This window comes from Haliotis rubra, unplaced genomic scaffold (assembly GCF_003918875.1).
Source record: "Haliotis rubra isolate DU_JTF1 unplaced genomic scaffold, ASM391887v1 Scf366, whole genome shotgun sequence".
Lineage (NCBI taxonomy): Eukaryota > Metazoa > Mollusca > Gastropoda > Lepetellida > Haliotidae > Haliotis > Haliotis rubra.
Window position 1 is genome coordinate 1,053,225 of NW_025767042.1, and position 16,889 is coordinate 1,070,113.

At 42.2% G+C, this 16,889-nt stretch overlaps 1 protein-coding gene across 1 annotated transcript; it reads left to right on the forward strand.

The window, feature by feature from the left end:
- The first annotated feature begins 866 nt into the window (after positions 1-866).
- Positions 867-9,710, forward strand: LOC124285673 (thioredoxin-interacting protein-like). Its single transcript, XM_046721947.1, has 9 exons — positions 867-1,089; positions 3,273-3,466; positions 4,813-4,942; positions 5,035-5,174; positions 6,212-6,316; positions 6,821-6,919; positions 7,956-8,042; positions 8,674-8,788; positions 9,556-9,710. Exons 1-9 carry the CDS (start codon positions 867-869, stop codon positions 9,708-9,710), a joined length of 1,248 nt encoding a protein of 415 aa, XP_046577903.1.
- Positions 9,711-16,889: the final 7,179 nt, after the last annotated feature.

Here is a 16,889-nt window from a genome sequence, read left to right on the forward strand (position 1 = left end):
TCTTACAGAGAACCTAATAAACACAAGGCAAAGATCTGCGCATGTGGATACACAGTTTAGGAGTAGGTTCCCTGATATAGGGCGAAGCCCCACTGGTGCGTGACGTGGTGAGTTTAGTTTTACGCCGCACTCAGCAACACTCCAGCTATATGACGGTGGTCGGTAAATAATCGAGTCTGGACCAGACAATCCAGTAATCAACAGTATGAGCATCGATCTGCGCAATTGGGAACCGATGATATGCGTCAACCGAGCCAGCGAGCCCGACCACCCGAGCCGTTAGTCGCCTCTTACGACAAGCACGGGTTACTGACGGCCAATTCTAACCCGGACCTTCACGGGTCCTTTTCCCACTAGGATACCCCACCGCCATCCGGATGTTATGAAATGGTGTTGCTTAATTATATATACATATATGTACATATACATATATGTACATATATAAGTGGTAACGTTATCCCATGGGGCAAGGTATATTCACCTATACATTTATCATGCAAGGTTCGGTCATCTGGTAATTTCCGTTGACAATTACGAAGCAAATGTTTGTGTAACATATATTATCATTAAACGCTCATTGCGAAACATACTAGGGGCGTAAATTCCAGTGTTATCATGAAGGTGTACATTCAGAGCATCGCAGCAGTCACCTGATCTATATGCGCATGTTGCATTGTACTGTATATAAAACAGGGAGCTATAACATCGCCTTATCGCATACTACACCGCACACAACGCTGTGCTCAGTGCAGTAACAAGAACTACCTACATAATACGTTATCAATCCATACCTGGGACTTCGTACTTTGCCATTCGTCTGCAGAAACATATCAGTTGTCACAGTTCGTTTTCTCTTCGGCTGAACGATGGCGCTATTCAAGACATGCGCAGTGCTGTTAGACGGCAAGAAGGAAGTGTACCGGAAGGGCGATACAGTGACGGGATCGTTAGAACTGGACGTCAGACGTAACGTCACAGTGAAATGGGTCCGAGTTTACCTCTGTGGGCAGACGCTGGTCTTGTGGGGCGGGTCCACCAATCGAGTAAAGGACTCAGAAAAATATTGCGAATACTCTTGTACCGTTGAAGGTAAGTTTATAAAACTTCACAAACGTGCAATAAAATCAATCTGGAGAAACAAATTTCCAGCGGACAAAATTAATCAGTTCAAGAAGGTGAGTGGCCGATTTTCAAATATTGCCCCTGTGTCTTTGAATTTGCATTTTGGGATATGTGGTTCCTTGAGGTTTCCATGTAAAAACTGCTGTCAGTATTAGGTTTTAAGAATCCCGACTCGGCCTCACACAAAATATGCATCAACATGTTCTTTTTACTTTTGAAGACCTATGAAGGTCCGGGTTAGAATATTGATCTTCAGTAACCCATGCTTGTCGTAAGAGGCGACTAACGCGATCGGATGGTCAGGCTCGCTGACTTGGTTGACACATGTCCTCGGTTCCCAATTGCGCAGAATGATGCTCATGCTGTTGATCACTGGATTGTCTGGTCCAGACTCGATTGTTTACAGACCACCGCCATATAGCTGGAATATTGCTGAGTATGGCGTATTTTCATGTAAATTCCTTTATTTATGATTATGTGGGATTCACAAAAAAACGTTAAAGCAATATTTGAGATGGTAATTATTTGTGGTCACGTAATGATCGTCATCTTGTCGTTTCTAAATGGTACCAAGTAACCATTACTAAGCACTCTTCACTGAATGTTTCCGACAATGTGAGAAGCTTCGATGTTAAGTGTTTGAACTGTGATGTTACATTGTAAGTTGCATTATGTTTAAGTTGAGTGTGCAAACGATTCAATGTATTAATTAAAGCAGTCACCGTCGGTAAAATAACTGTATACACAGTGAACTCATAAACAGCTAATCGGCTGGTTTTCGAACTCTGTTCACTGCACGCGTCATATTATGACATCATACGATTGTTAGCGATACAGCTTCTCGGCGGAGAGTTTGGCGGTTACCGTGGCAGCGTAATATTTTATGAAGGTAAGATAAGGAAACTTGTTAAAGCGTCCTTGACCAATGAAAGTATGTTACATGAAGGCAAGGTAGTGGGATGTCAACTGACTCCACAGATAACTAGTGATGTTACGGCCATTATCGACGACCTCCCTTGAAACCAAATCCCTCATATGAAGTAGGTCAACGTGAATTATATCTGTAAATATATGGAATTGATTCTGAGCCAAGAGTCAAAACCAGGAACTTTAAACCGTTGACTGCCCTGCACAATATGTATCAGACGGACCATTAGCCTTTGTGCGAATATTTCAGTTATTGTGCGGAATGTGAAATTACAGTGAACGTATACAAATAGACATTTCAGATTGTGATGTATTCATCAGCGAACCTTTGTGTGTAATTTGGTATGCCATAAAATAATCGCATTTGAACAACCATGCTGAAAGTTGATACACTCCATAACACTAATTCATTGACTTCAGAATTTGTTCGGTACGCTGGGGTAGCCTAGTGGTTAAAGCGTCAGCTCGTCACGCCGAAGCTCCGGGTTCGATTCCACACATGGGTACAATGTGTGAAGCCAATTTCTGGTGTCGCCCTTGGGGGATATTGCTGGAATATTGCTAAAAGCGGCGTAACAGTAAACTCATTCACTCACACATAGTTTGTTCATGACACTAAATCACATTTCCATGTGGTCCAGAGATGCCTGCCCATGCTTGTCGTAAGAGGCGACTAAACCGAATGTCGATGGTCACTCTGATTGGTCGTCATACACAGAGCATAAACTATTACACGAGCATGTGTGTCATACGAATTATGCAAAACGAGTGTGAAGTTAGTATTGCCCGAACGAGAGCGACGGCAATACGTAATTTTGCACGAGTTTCGTATACTATGACACGCTTGCTCTAGTGTACATAATGTATGTACATTTGTGCAGTAAAACACGATTAGCAAGTGTGACAGTCCTCTCCCTTGACGTCACGTTCAGTTGTTTAATGACGTCACAGGCGACGAAATACAGAAACAATGGTTGTTAGACAAAGGTGATATGTTCACATGTGCACATGATGTAGATGACACTGGTTATGTTTCACCATAATCATCATAAATCTCCTGTTCCTGACTATAAGCCTCAATAGGCTAGACTATTGTTGATTGCGGCATTTAACAGCACTCACTTCCTCATTCCTTGTATCTGTCCATATTAATAACAAAAAACAACAACATTGTTACCTCTATCTCCTATGAAACGCAACTGGATCAAACCACACACTGACAGCGGGACAGCACAATTACACGTTCAAATTCACAATCCCAAAGAAAAGCCTTCCGTCATCTTTCGAGGGCAAACATGGCGCCATCAGATACTGGATCCAGGTTGAGGTGGTGATGACGTTCCCCTTCTTCAACCAGTGGTGGTACGACGGCATCACCATACTGGACGACATCAACGTCAACGACTCTCCGTATAAGGTAATAGTATATGATTGCTCAACACAGTATAACTACATGTATGTGCCTTTTGAAGTTTATACTTTTGAGGTGTCGATTGTATGGTTATCAGCTAACAGCACACCGCTGAAAATATATAACAAATTTATGTCAGCGAAAGTGAAGTAGACTCATCATTAAAACGGTTTCTAAGTCGCGGTGAAGACCACGTGCGAAACCAGTAGGTCCTGTAAGTTTTGGGAGGGGCTACTTCCGGTACTCAGCTGCTTCCCAGCACCCTTGCGTTATGCGAGACGGGGGCCAGCTTACTTCCTTTACCAGGGCCTCCTTTCACAAAGCACTAAGGTGATCGTAAGTCACTAAGGTAACCCTATTAGTGCAATGTTAAAGAATGGGAGTCAAGGTTAACCTTAGTAAAGGTTGCTACGTGAAAGGAGCCCCAGATTTCCGGTCACAAGCGTATATTCAAGAACCAGTTTTAGTTCCAAATTGCGCAACCGCAACTTTACCAGACCAAAGCAAGTGTGCAACCATGCATGGCTGTCACAGCTGTTGACAATCGTAATAGATGGCTAATTTGGGAATTGTTAGATCGGAAATGTATTATTCCTGCAAGGATTATCGGTTCCTTACTATCAACTGACAACTATTCGAAAAGGTATGAAACATTGTTTGCCACCGTAAGTACTAAGGTTTCGCGAAGTTCCGTGACCTACCTACGGGCCCTATGTTGGTGTTTCCATTAATGGTGTCAATTCTTCACATGGTTACACTGAGCATATTCTGATAACGGGCGATGACACTTTACATCCAGTTGTGATATCAGAGGGGCGGTTCGGTAGCTAGCCTATGGTTAAAGCATTCGTTCGTCACGCTGAAGGTCCGGGTTCGATTCCCTACATGGGTACAATGTTAAAAGCCCAGTTCTGATGACCACCACCGTGACATTGCTGGAATATTGATAAAAACCGACACAAAACATACTCACTCATTCACTGAATACTGCCCTATAATACACTTCTGTATAATAAGTACACCATCTGACCCCGTGTGTGGAGTCTGTTTTGTGTTCACCGTCATGCTGTTTCTGAAATGGCTGCACAATTGCCGCAGACGTCCAACAACTCCGGTCCACTTGCACGTCATCGTCTCCCAATTGCGTAGATTGATGCCCTTGCTGTTGATCACCGGTATGTCTGGTCCTGACTCGATTATATACAGATCGCCGGTATATACCTGGAATATTGCTGAGTGCGGCGTTAAACAACACACCAACCAACCAGCCCAATAAACTACGTTTGTAGTAATTCTGTTCATTCATTTAAACCTGCCACATTTAACCTACATGTTATTGTTTTTATTTACAGGCACCTGTGCAGTGCCAGGCACAGAAACAGGTTTCTAAGGCTTTTAGTTGTGGAGATGCTGGTTCTTTGACCTTGACTGCTGAAACTGACAGGGGAGCTTACTGCGCAGGAGAAAAGGTCGCACTGAAAGGTACACTTTGTTCTTACACGGCCAAGCTGGAGGAACTATGTTGATAAGTTATGTTTTTAAAGCCATAGTAAATAATCAATCTTGTGTTCCAGTTGTTGTGAAGAACGAGTCAACGAGGAACCTGGGGAAACTGAAGGCTCAACTGGAGCAGAAAGTTGTCTACACAGCCGAACGTAAAACGAGGACAGAGCACAACGTTATTAGGATCGTAGAAGGAACACCAGTCATGAAGGTTGGGCAGCTTGATGCTTTGTGCAAAATACCGCGTCCTTTCTGACTTAGGGACCGTACATAATTTATGGCCAGGGGGGTGATGATGATTTTTATGGAGTAGCATGTACAATGTGAATGCCCCCCCTCCAAAAAAAATTGTATGTACAAAGTAAGTGACCCCCCTGCATGTCATGTACAAAATCAATGACCCAACTCCCCTTCCAATATTTTTAAAGCATAATTTATTTTTTTTATGTACAAAATGGCTGACCCCCCTAGAAACACGTGTACAAAATTGATGACCCCCTACCTCCCCAGAACAAAGTGGGTCAGCCCCCCATTAAAATCGTCATTAACCCCAATCCATAAATTATGAACGGTCCCTTAACTATCACTTCACAAAAATATATACTTCCTTTCAAAGGTTTAGACTCACTTGAAACACTCACTATATGTGATGTATACATATGTGGTTACATGGAATATTGATTTCTCCACTTATTTGGGGGAACCAACTGCAAACCTGACGCAGATGAATTGCACGAGGATCATGCATCAAATTGCTGAAAAGCATGTGCAAATATCGTGCATGTGTTTTGGTGTAAAGTTTTGTTAAGAATTCACCAATAGTCACTGATTTTACCATGTATTGAACTCACGACAATAATCTCTTCAATGCTACGAATTTGTTTTACAATATACCAGTTCATGTGTAACAGTATCTTTTAGCAGTATGCCTTAAGTAAGTGGCTATATTTACACTAGTGAGTGTAAACTTTTGAAAGGAAGTATATTTTGAAATAACATCCATTTTGAGGTCAAGGTTTTTTGGAGTTTTAAGGGTATTGTTTTGTACACGGCTGATGTCAAAATGTATTGCTGATGATGCATTCTCCAAACCTTGCCATTTCCGCTCAGTGAAATCGGTTTGGACAGATATTCGAGATACGTTATTTTTTTTGCTTTGATTATTCTAAGCATAGAAGATACTATATCATCCTGCACATTTGAAAATCCACTAATCCTTAATAAAATCGAAGCGTTACTTCTGTCCAGGGAGAGGATAGGGTATGGAAAGACCAACTACCTCTGGTCGACTTCATTCCACCGTCGACCAAGGCCAGATCCTGTCGCATCCTTGCCGTCAGGTACTTCATCACGGTAGGTCAGAAGACCTCATCAAACTTAGGGTTTCTATTTCATATCAAATTTTCTGTTTATTCTTAATTATTGAAAATGAAAACACTTTTTGCTAGAAAATAAATCAGCACGTTTGGTTTATGATTCATGAACTGTCTCAACTGTTTTTTGCATCATGAACATATTGGTATATTGTACTACGAGATACATTATGTCAAGTACGCAGGACATAACCGTGGTTATATATACAAATGACTCAATGCATCCACTCAAACACCAAAAGGATATATGGTGTCACTATACTGTGTGTCTCTGGTCCGTGCTAGGATGTATGAGATTCAAATCCTAGATTTTCATCGACGATATTCTTGGATTTAAGGTCAGCGACGTGCTTATTTTTGACATGTGGTATTTTTGTCTTCTCGGTGCTGATAAACTCTGCCGTAACTATTCCAAACAATCTAGATACGAATTCATGAACTTTGTCTCAGCGATGCAGTTTACACATTTTACTTTCTTCAACAGGTACTGGTTGAGGTGCTTTTAGGTCATAACATTGAGATCGATTTACCTATCACTATTGGCACCATTCCGTACGGCCACGCCCCTGCTCCTGGGGCAACGGTAGGGGGGAGCTACTGCTGGCACCAGCATGGGTAGGTCTGACCAAGTCTCCATGAATATGTTTACGACCCTGAAAAATTCAGTTTAGAATTTGTCTTCAGCAAGCATAGAATATTATTTAGGGCGAACCGGGATTCGAACTCACAATAAATGGTTTCTAATAGGTCCAACGGGGCGAAGCTCTCCACAAGGGATTGCTTCGCCTCATACGACTGGGCCGCTCATAAAAGCCCCACCCAATGAATATTCAGTCGTCAAACGGGCAGTTATTTTCGTGAACAACTATTCATGAAACTGAACATATACTCTACCCCAAAAAGAAACGCAAAGGTGATATTGATATATGAAATTTCAAATATTTTTGTTATAATTCGCCATTGTAATGCTCGTTTGTGGACTTGAAACGAATACACAGCTCATAAACGCATCTTGCATCTTGTCAACTTGCATGACAATGTCATGGAGAAAAAGTGGTTCGCAATAAGCACGAGCAGCTCTGAAGAAATGTGAGCAGGGCATTGTCTACACAAGTCCGCTTGTTTTGCTTTTGAACGGTCATTGTTTTTTTTTTTGGCTAAATGAAAGAATATATGACGCAACTCACTGCTGTATATCGAAACATTTCCATTGCGGAGTCTCAATCTGCAGGGGCACGTCACCTCCATGTTCACACAGAGTACCACCAGTCGTTTATGGGATCGATATCAACAAGCCAATTCTATGCAAGATCGGCCTCGATGAGGTAGACCACGAATTACTACTTCAGCGCAGGATGGGTACATCTGGGTACTTCGTTTGAGGAATTGAAATACCACTGCAACAGCAACCGCACCTACAACTGCAGGTGCGGTGCCTGGTTTGAGGAGGGCGTCGCCCCAAACCATTCGTAATCGTTTGCGAAGCCAGAATACCCTATTTTGGCCCTGTGCTGTGACGACTACGTCGACGGGTTCAGTGGTGCAATAACGTTCGATTCTGGAATCTACAAAAGTGGCGACATGTATGGGTCAGTGACGCATCACGTTTATTGTTTCAGTGCCGTGACTATATGTCTATCGACGTTGAAATGAACGTTTCGCCCAGGTTCACTGATATGGTGGTGGGAGTGTCACAGGACGGCACGGTATTATCGGTATACGGGTATATTGCAATGCGCTTTTTAAACGATATGTATTGCAATGATATTTCTGAGAATCAGTATATTCGGCAAAGAACATATATGAAGTTTTTTGTGATTATCTTTATGGTTTAAGTTAAAATCTACACACTTTCATTAACAACAAATCTTTTCCTGTCAAACACTTAAGTTCCCGATATATCGCAATACGTATTGCAATACGGGTACCTGAATCGCAATATATTGTAATACAATTTATTTGCCAATACACAGCTCTAGAGTGTCACGATGTAGGGTATCATATTAACAGCTGTTCGGTACAGAGACGAAATCTTAAGGAGTCACCATGGTTCCGATCATCGACAGCTAGAGGGAGTTCTCCTACCAAGAGAATATCAGGGCTCACACAACACAAGCCACTATTCACCATCTTCAGAATGAGAACATTACAGTGCTTCAATGGCCTTCCAAATCGCCCAACCTCAGCCTCAATGAACACTTGTTGGATGACCTCAGTCGACGCTAATGTGAACGTCAACCGAAATAAACACTGAAATAACACAGCAACTACAACTGCAAGTGCGGTGCCTGGTTTGTTAAGAGTGTCGCCCCAAACCATTCGTAATCGTTTACGAAGCCAGAAGACCCTATTTTGGCCCAGTGCTGCGACGACTACATCGACATCGACATCGTTTGTGGGAGGACCTCAGTCGACGCGTATGTGAACGTCAACCGGCGCAAGCATTGGAAGAGTAATGGGCCGGAATTCCAAAAGGTCAAAGACCATTCAGTCCATGCCGAGACGATGCAGAGCAGCTTTTGGGGCTCATGGTGGCCATAGCAGATGTTGAAGACAACGCCCAACTGCGAACGGACGCATTCACTTATTGAACCTTCTATAAGCTATACATGATAAAATACATTTAATCTTTGTTATTGTGAACTTTGGCTGCAACTGATCCAGAATTACATGTGTTATCTCACTTTACACCTATGCGTTTCTTTTTGGGTAGAGTATATAACAATTACGCTACTTATACACAATTTGTTTCTGAAATCTAAGGAAGTCTGTAAAAGGTAGTCCTGCACAATGATTGTTACAGGTTAGTGATAGATGACATCAAATATGAACGATTACCAAAACTACCTGTAACCAATATTCCAACAATGTACACATACACCTTCGGTTGCTATCCAAGTAACCTGATTTTGCAGGAATAACAATATAAACGATGAAACTCTCGTGAAACTAATGGCACATACACACACACCATCCCCACGCCTCCTCACAAGGTGTATCAACCCCGTTTCGTCATTAGCTTCGCAGAGTAATATCAATTTGTACGTGTTTCTTCCTGGTGTCGTGTGAAGCCCATTGCTGGTGTCCCCCGGCATGATATTGCTGGAATATTGCTAAACGCGGCGTAAAATCATACTCACTCACTCACTCACTCAGTCTTCCTGGTGTCAACTTAGTGACTAAAGCATCTGGTTGTTAATTACTGTGGATTATTTTCAGAGGTTGATGCTTCCAGCGCCACAGCCTACACCAAATGCAACTGGGGATTCCATCATGTCTGGACGGATGAAGAAGAGTTTTCGAACTTCAAATATGTCCCCATGTGTGCCCACGTTGTGAACAACACTTTCACCCCTCCTCTTAGTTCCCAATGATGCTGTTGAGACAAGCACAACTAGTGGTGCTGATGTTGATGCTGATGGTGGTGCTGATGTTGACGCTGATGTTGATGCTGATGGTGATGCTGATGGTGATGCTGATGTTGGTGCTGATGGTGATGCTGATGGTGGTGCTGATGGTGATGCTGATGGTGGTGCTGATGGTGGTGCTGATGATGCTGATGTTGATGCTGATGTAGGTGCTGATGGTGGTGCTGATGATGCTGATGGTGGTGCTGATGGTGATGCTGATGGTGATGCTGATGGTGGTGCTGATGGTGATGCTGATGGTGGTGCTGATGGTGATGCCGATGGTGATGCCGATGGTGATGCTGATGGTGGTGCTGATGGTGATGCTGATGGTGATGCTGATGGTGGTGCTGATGGTGGTGCTGATGGTGATGCCGATGGTGATGCTGATGGTGGTGCTGATGGTGGTGCTGATGGTGATGCTGATGGTGATGTTGATGGTGATGCTGATGGTGGTGCTGATGGTGGTGCTGATGGTGATGCTGATGGTGATGTTGATGGTGATGCTGATGCTGCTGCTGATGGTGATGCTGATGGTGATGCTGATGGTGGTGCTGATGTTGATGCTGATGGTGGTGCTGATGGTGATGCCGATGGTGATGCCGATGGTGATGCTGATGGTGATGCTGATGGTGATGCTGATGGTGATGCTGATGGTGGTGCTGATGGTGGTGCTGATGGTGATGCTGATGGTGATGTTGATGGTGATGCTGATGCTGATGCTGATGGTGATGCTGATGGTGGTGCTGATGGTGGTGCTGATGGTGATGCCGATAGTGGCGCAGCGTTAGCCATTGTGTAACCCACTATGACGACATGACTAGGCAGCCAATTAAAGACAAAGTCGTTTCAGCCAGTTGAGAGATCATTGAAAAGCTGTAAAATATCTAAACTGGATGATTTGAAGACAAATGTTTTAATGCCTGAAGACAGGAAAGACAATCACACAATAATTTGTTTTTTTTCATACAGATTGTCTTTGGATGTACATAAACACTGAGACCGCCTCCATGGTGTAGTGGTTAGAGCGACCGCCCGAGCGGTTAGAGCGAAAGGTCGCGGGTTCGATCCCCGACCGCGTCATACCAAAAGACGTTAAAATATGGTACTTGTTGGTCCCTGCCTGGCGCTCGGCATTAATGGGTACAACAAGGACTGGTCGGCTCGAGAACCGGAGTCAGTATAATTTGTCTGAGTGAGGTATTAATGCTTCACTGCGGCATTGTATATCAGTGGGCTAGCACTATGGGCTAGTACAAGCAGCCACACATACACATACACACGCATGCACGTCGTCATATGAGCGAAATATTCTCCTAGCACGACGTTAAGCCCAATTTCACCTCACATAAAAACAGAAGAATAACATGGGATTCAGCAGTAAAAATGAGTTAGTTTTGTTGGTATTTTTGAATCAAACTGTTTTGAACAAATCAGCCAATGCTACCATCCTTGGATCCATCGGTAAGTATTGAACGGTGATTATTACTTCGTAATTTTGATATTCCTTTTGATATAATAATTGGTTTGTATCAGACTTTTAAAAAATTGTCAGAGAAACGTCTATTTCTGATCTGTCCACCTGCTACAAAAGAATTGACAAAAGAGGGAGAGATGAAATCAAAATAAATCCACCATATGCGGTTTTATCCGAATCAGCCTGGGTTTGTTTTGAAAGAGTTCTTCATAGAGGAGCTGAGCAGGTTTTTAGGGATTGGAACGTAATTTAGTAATGTATTGAAGGGACAATTAAATGAGGCGCTGTTTTAAAGTAGGTTTATTTGCCTCTACATAAAAGCTATCAATTAGTGGTGTGACGATTCTTCGATACGCAACGATGCATGGGCCGCCGATACAGAGAATCGATACAAAGTTTTACATTGTCATATATCAGTGTGTGTGTGCGTGCGTGCGTGCGTGCGCGCGCGCGTGTGTGTGTTTTACATTGTCATATCCCGATGCGATGCATCAAATGGGCAACGATACATCGATGTTTAACTTTGAATATTGCCGAATCACGTTATCTGTCAAGATAAGTGTTTTTTTTCGGATGATTAAAATATATGCACACTTATTTTCCCTTCATAAGTAAACGTTTTCTCGGAAATACTTGCGCGAAGAACTGTGTCAGACACAGCGCTCGCATGTTATTAACATTTACAACGTCCGTGTGTAAAGTTAATTATCTCGTTTCCGAATGAACATTGAACAACGTTGGCGGAATTTGACGAAATAGTTGAAAACACTTACTACTATTAATTATAATTCCTATTTGGTCAGAAACAGTTACATCCATTTTCATGGTAATTTCGAACATTGTTCATGTTTATTCCTGTTGTGAATTCCCAAAAGTTTGTTTTCATTATCAAATATTTAGATGATGAATAAGTAAAAGGCTTCAATATGAAACCATTGTACAATGGTACACTGTATTTGATTTTTTGTCACTGACATGTGGGTATGCTCAGTTGCTCATGACTCATGAGAGTGACCTTTTGTTATTAAGGAAAACAAGTATAGGCATTAAGGACCATGTTTTACCGTTTTAAAATCAGCACAAAATTCATTCTATTCTGTGACTGCGGTGACAGCATCCAGCAACATGCAGATATTAAAGATATTTTAATCTATGATTTCTGTTTATAAGAGTATTGTATATATTTTGTACTTGTTTTTTCACAAATGCCCAATGTCACTTTTTTTCAACTTTACGTTTCTTTCAGTTAAACATTGTGTTTGCTTTGATTTATAGTTGGCGTTAGAAGTTAAGGTTTTAGAATCATGATACGTATAGTATCGGCACCCTTCTATCGGGATTCGTATCGTATCGCAGCTTAAGTTCACAATACTTTGGCAATATATCGTCGTGGGGGATGTTCGAAAAGCACCCAAACAGAGTCAATGATCCAAATTGACAGTTATTACCAACATCAGTGTGTTTTCTGATGAAAAAGCATATCGACCAAACGCACCTAAAAAGGCAAACGTGGTAAAAGGTTCCGCATGACATTCGTGAACATGAAAATGCACGTGCATATCGTGACAATCCTACCAATGAAAGCGAGTCCAATACTCGCCTGAAATCATTTTTGTTTTGGCACAATCGCCATGGCACGACTTACGAGAGATCAGAGGAACAAAGTCTTGGGACGATTGCAATTTGGCCAGACTACCAGGTAGTCAATCATATTAATGTTCATGTTAGGACAATCTACCGACTGCAGGAGTGGTATCAGGTCATTAACAGCATCCAAGCCGTCCACGCAGTGGGCGACCTTCTGGACTCACAACAGACCCATCAGTGCCGATACAGTGCGTCGACGTTTGCGCGGAAGAAACCTCTGCTGTCACAGACCATATCGTAGTCCTGTCCTAACCGCTCATCACCACCAAAACCGACTGCAGTGGGCAACTCGGCATCGAAATTGGTGTTATCGACAATGGAGAAGTGTGCTTTTTTCCCATGAAAGCCAACATTGCGTTTCGACAGTCGATGGCAGAGTGAGAGTGTGGTGAAGGCGTGGGGAACTGTTTTCCAATGAGTGTATTGTTGAAAGAGACCCGTGGGGTGGTCCAAGCATCATGGTGTGGGGAGCAATCAGTTTGAACCAGATAGTTGGCACCATGGTGTTCCAGAATCTCGGTCCAAGATGAGGAAATGACGTGATGGCTGCTCGCTATATTGACCAAGTGATAAGACCCCACGTTGTACCACATTTTGGACGTTACAGAAATCACATCTTAATGCAAGACAACGGTCGTGCCCACACTGCCAGAGTAACACTGAACTTCCTAAGACAACATGGCATCCAAACCCTACAATAGCCTGCACTCAGTCTTGATTTGGGTCCAGTAGAACACCTTTGGGACAAGATTCAAAGAAGACTGAATGTCCTCCACCCAAGGCCGACAACTGCTGCTGGACTCGATCAGGCATTTCACAGAGTATGGACCCAAGTGCCTATGGCCTTCATCAACCAGCTAATTCATTCCATGTACATACGATGTGCGCACAAATCCACGCTCGTAAGCATGCTCATGGCGCTACAATTAAAACAATATGTACAGTAAGAGTGAGCTGTTTATGATTCATAGAACTGAATGAAAAGGTGTGTTTTGAGATGGCTTTTAAAGGAGTCTAGAGTTGGTGCGAGCTTCAGGTCAAAGGGTAAAGAGTTCCACAAGACCGCAGCAGTGTGTGAGAAGGATCTCTGACGGATGGTCTTAACCTTGTAGGGAGGTACTGTCAGGAGATTGTGCTGTTGTGACCGCAGTTCACGGATTGGAACATACGGAGTTATGAGTCCAGGGCCCACTTGCACAGAGCAATCTTAGTTACAATCAATCTTAGGGCCTTACAATCAACTTTACAATCACCATACAATTGCCCTAATCCACTTGCACAAAGCCGATCTTAGCGCGATTGTAAGACCGTATGGATTTAAGATCCCGATCTTAGCTAAGATCGCACTCTTCAACGGTGGAGGTGCGAATTTCTTAAACTCGACTCCTGTCTACAGTTGTCTGCAAGTGCGCATAGCATACTGCGCAAATAGAGAGTGATACTGGTCCCTGCACACAATACATACCTCCCTCAATCGCACTTTGCAGAATTTTCATGACAAACATTCCAAGAAATCTTCGAAGGAACCGATTACGTGGACGATAGCATATATTTTTCTACATTTTAACTGTCTTGATTTATGAATTGAGAATGTGATATTTCAACCACGGAAATACCTACCCATGTTTTATGAAAATATTGAACTGCGAAAAATACATTCATAAATTTGGGTCTAGATTTAGTGACTTAATAATTATGAAAATTATAATAATATATCAAATATCGACAATATTTACTTATGATATAACACCTAAATGCATGATTTGCCACTGGTTGTCAATGAGACATTGTTTAATGCACAGCTGGTTTTTTTCCTTTTTGTTTTTTTTGTGTATGTAAAATCAAAAATATACCCTAGAAGTATTGGTTTTCTCACAATATAACCAGAAAATGTAATATGGCTACAGAAGTGTTGTAAAGAATTCATGACAGGGAAATACGAATATCAAATAATATATCGAGAGAGCAGTTGTTAAATACTCATTCACAGTATATTAATGATATGACCCTATTGCGTTGATAAATATTTTTCTAAAAGTGAAATTAAAATTGAATCTTGATTTTGCACGTTAACTTGATTACTTTAATGATTAACTAAGACAAAATCACTCCATCACCGAAAAGGAAAATATCTTGAGCTCTGCCATTGGGCATGACAGACTCTACAGCAACGGCATAAGCCAGGGGAAACCACTCCCATCTTGCCCATAAACTAAAATTATCTGCTCTTGAGTTAATGAAAAGGTCACGGCCATTGTTAATCGCACGCGGACACCATTTGCTAGTATCCTTCCTTGATTATCAAAAAGGTATGTTGTTTCACACTTATTCCAACATTGAATCGGTTGGGAAAAGTACTTTGTGATATCGACTCGATAGTTCTGTGGTTCACTACAGCAAATAACAATGTATCCGACGTTAAATCGGTGGTGCATTCTCCGTGTTGTTGAAGTGTCGAGGCGAATCATACAGTACAGTTTTATGCAATATAAAAAGCACGCTATCTCCAAACGTAAAGCTGATTATTTGCGTGAAACTTGAACACCATTTTGTCACAGACTACAATGATCTTAGCTCCTTACAATTGGTCCGGACCAATTGTAGGTTTCGATTGTAACTTACAACGATCTTAGCCTACAATCGCTTTGTGCAAGTCGATGGCGATTGTAGCCGAAGCCTAAGATCGCGATCTTAAGGATTTACAATAATTGTAGCGCTAAGATCGTTCTGTGCAAGTGGGCCCTGATACGTAAGGAGGAGACTGACCATGAAGTGATTTATAAGTGAGACAAAGTATCTTGAACTGTATTCTGGCCCTCACTGGTAACCAGTGCAGTTGTTTAAGCACCGGCGTGATGTGAGTCTGTTCAGAAGAACGGTTTATTATCCGTGTGGCAGTATTTTGGACCTTATGTAGCTTGTCCAGTAGAAGATCTCTGAGGCCAGAGTGGAGACTGTTGCAGTAGTCCAGTCTACTTGGAATAAGGGATCTGACAAGTGAGTGGGCAGCCTCGGTGGTGATGAGAGGACGGATATTGCCAATGGACCTAAGGTGGAGGTAGCACGTCTTACATAGGTTGTTGACTTGGGCTTCCATAGAAACACTTGAATCAAGTAATACTCCCAAATCTTTTACGGTATGAGAAGGCTGAATAAGAGAGTCTGCAAAAAATAATAGATAGAATATCCGTTTTTAGTTGTTGCTTAGTGCCTAACCACAAGGGCTTCAGTAACAAGAGGCCACACACATTACTGACTTTGGGGTATCTTAATGGTACCATTTTGGGTGATTTTGTTGGTGTGAACTCTAAATGTGATTCCCGAAAATATGTTAACCATAACTGTCAAGTTTGAACTCAATCCTCCGTTTTGATTGTTAAATAGAGTGAGTTAAAGTGTGTGCTTTGAGAAACCGCTATCGGTGCAACATTTCTTTTGTGGTTCAGTATATTTGAAACAGGGTAAAGGCTTTCGACTAGATTTTTTTTTTTTTTTTTTTGTTTTTAAATGAAAGGGTTGAATTAAGGAGGGCACTAGCGCACTAAAACAAACACCGGTTCATTAACCTTTCTGACCTGTGACGTCATGCATTCATTACCATATTAATGTGTTATTGTGCATATTAATTACGAATCAACCGAATGAACCAGAATGTGTATGTTAGGACCCTTAATGTACTACTGCGAAGAGAACTCTTCGTGCCGAATATTGCAAATATTGTCTACTCCACTGGCGACGACGATGTCGATGTCAACGTCGACGTCAATGTTCTTGTTTCAGAATTGGCCGTCGAGCTGAGTGTCTTGCCTTACGATGCAGGCGCGTAGACGTCACTGAACTATTCTCGCTGATACTCCTCTATTGCCAGGTATGATAGGTGCTGCGAGGGTTTCTGGCTGGACGTGCGTGGTTCGAATCAACCGGACATGGTCGTTCCTGGCAAGTGACGTCTGGAAGACATGTTTTGTAACACATGTTTTGGATTACTGTTTCTCAGTAGAGTACAGATTCTTGTACTTTTT